General features: G+C 55.0%; 1 gene segment (V, D, J or C); it reads left to right on the plus strand.

Moving 5' to 3' along the window:
* Positions 1–1,502: 1,502 nt before the first annotated feature.
* On the plus strand, positions 1,503–2,239 carry LOC108518595 (Ig lambda chain V-IV region Hil-like). The segment is given in 2 exon segments: positions 1,503–1,612; positions 1,755–2,239. Coding segments are annotated over 2 exon segments (531 nt in total).
* The last annotated feature ends 443 nt before the right edge of the window (positions 2,240–2,682 follow it).

Below are 2,682 nucleotides of genomic sequence, written 5' to 3' on the forward strand. Positions count from 1 at the left end.
GTCAGGAGAGAGGCTGGGGCTGCCCAGCTGTGGCAAAGAGGAAGGCCAGCCTGGGGTTCCACAGGTGTCCAAGAATCAGTCTTCAGATTGAAAGCAAGGGCAGCTCATCCTATCCCCTCAGGTTGCAGTGACCACGCTCTGAGGGTCAGACTCATACAGTGTCACCCAAGGACACCGACAGAAGCCTGGCACAGTAAAGGCCTCACCTGGGAAATGTAGCTGGAGGAGGCTGGGCCCAGGTGTCAGCATGGGCAGCTTCCTCAGGCAGGGGATTCCTTGGGAGACATCCAGAGGTCGAATTGGTCCAGGAGGGGGCACAGTGTGAGGTGACGGGGCTCCCAGATCCCGAGTCCTTCACCCAGGATGGCTGTCTGAGTCTCCTGCCACTCTCAGGGCTTTGTTCCTCCCTGTCCAGGAGCATCCTGGGGAGCTAAGCCCTCTGTCCTGGGCACTTTCAGACACACCCGACCCCTGCTCTCTCTGCCTCTCCTTCAAGCTCCAGGCTGACTCTGACTCAGGGGGCAGTTCCTGTTCTCAGGTGAGTCAGGTGGATGGGGTGAAGCATGTGGGATCCTGATCCCTTCATGGGGCATCCCCAGCCTCCTTAAGGAGACACTCTTCAGAAGGACAGGGCTTCTCACTTGCCTCAGCTCTGACCATGGGGCTGTCCATGCTCAGTGACAGGACACTGACCTGGGATCTGACTGAAGTGGCCAGGAGCCTGGCTGGAGTAACCAGGGACCACCCACCTTCTGGAGCTCATGTGCTGTGCAGAGACCATGACCCTGGGACCCCTGCAGAGACCAGGGGGCCTAAAGTTAGATTGTCAGTCCAGTGTGGTTTTCTCTTGCTTTTTGCAAGTTTACATAAAACATTGATGAGGAAAACATACATAAATAACAGACGAGCTGAGGGTGCCAATTGCTAATCTCTTGTGGCAATGAGGGGTGATGTAGAAGGAGCAGCACCATGGCTGAAATGAGACCAGAGGCCATGTTGACTCCACAGGGGTGTGTGGTTGCTTAAATGACCCAAATATTCCTACTGAAGTAATTAGCAAGGGTCCTGATGACACAGCACAGCATTTAGATGGAATGAACGAGAGGGGACTGAGTCTGAGGGACCAGCAGGAGGAAGAGGATGGGTCCCTGGTCCACCTGCTGCTGAGTCAGGTGTCATCGATGATCTCTCAGCAGAGCCCAGCTCAGCCCCATGGCTAACTTCCTGGAAGGTCCACAGCTCTGCTGAGCCTGGTCCAGGACAGACCCCAGGTCAGCGAGGTTTGGGACAGGGGTCATGAGATCAATTCCCAGAAAGGTGACTGTGATCACAGGGCTTGAAGGTTGCAGCTGATTTTCTAATCTGAGACCCTGCTTCTTCCTCCTGTTGCCTGTGCTGCCCCTGCAGCTGGTTTGAGTGACATTTGTCCAGGAGGAGTCACAGAGGATGTAAATTTGCATAAGCACCAAACACTGACTGCCCCCAAAAGCTGGTGAGGGAATAAGAGTGGCCTGGGAAGCCCAGCTGTGCTGTGGGCTCAGGAGGCAGAGCTCTGAACGTCTCACCATGGCCTGGATCCCTCTCCTGCTCCCCGTCCTCGCTCTCTGCACAGGTGCTGCGCCTAGGTTCAGTCCCCACAGACCCCAAGTTGGACCTGACCTGAATCCTGAGCAGAGCCCCACCACTGCTGCTAGGGGGGATTCCTGGCAACGGGTCCTTTGTCTTCAATCCCCATCTCCTGTCTTTTCTTGCAGTCTCTGTGGCCTCCTATGAGCTGACACAGCCACCCTCGGTGTCAGTGTCCCCTGGACAGACGGCCAAGATCACCTGCTCTGGAGATACACTGGCAAAATATTATGCTCAGTGGTACCAGCAGAAGCCAGGCCAGGCCCCTGTGCTGGTGATTTATAAAGACAGTGAGCGGCCCTCAGGGATTCCTGAGCGATTCTCTGGCTCCAGCTCAGGGACCACAGTCACCCTGACCATCAGCAGGGCCCAGGCTGAGGATGAGGCTGACTATTACTGTTACTCTGGGGATGACAACAATCTCACAGTGACACAGGCAGATGGGGAAATGAGACACAAACCCCTTGCCATCTGTGTCACCTTCTTCCTCCAGCCCCAGGAGGATTGTGGACAAAGCCACGAACAAGTCTGGCCCAGTTCACCTCAATTTGAGATTCTGAGGCCTCCCTTCCAGATCTCCACGCAGGCCCTCCAGAACGTGGGTCAAGAATAAATTTGGGACTGGCAGGTCCAGTCGGTCCTGGTGTTTTCTGGGCTGGAGTGCAACTTTGGGAAAAATGACTTGAATGGAAGTACAGTCAGAGGGAGACATCTACTGAGTGGTGATAGTCCCAGTATTTCCTTGTTTGGTGACCGAATCTAAGACAGTGACCCTACTCTGTGGCCCAAATGCCCTGGGTTATTCCTCTGAGCTCCCCGTGTTTGATTGAGATGCTCCAACCCCCCCTCTCATGGTATCCTAGTCTGAAGGATGATGGCCACTGCGGTGGGCACTGTGTGCCTGTCTAGATGTCCTTTTCAGGGCTCATGCATCCAGCATCCAAACAAGGCTGTGTGGGAGACTGTGACATGTCACAGCTGTTCCCCACTGGAAAATGCCATTGAGGGCAGAGAACTGCTCTCCCAATGATGTGCCTCCTTCACAGCGTGGTTCAG

This window comes from Rhinopithecus bieti, unplaced genomic scaffold, assembly GCF_001698545.2.
Source record: "Rhinopithecus bieti isolate Rb0 unplaced genomic scaffold, ASM169854v2 scaffold_46617, whole genome shotgun sequence".
Lineage (NCBI taxonomy): Eukaryota > Metazoa > Chordata > Mammalia > Primates > Cercopithecidae > Rhinopithecus > Rhinopithecus bieti.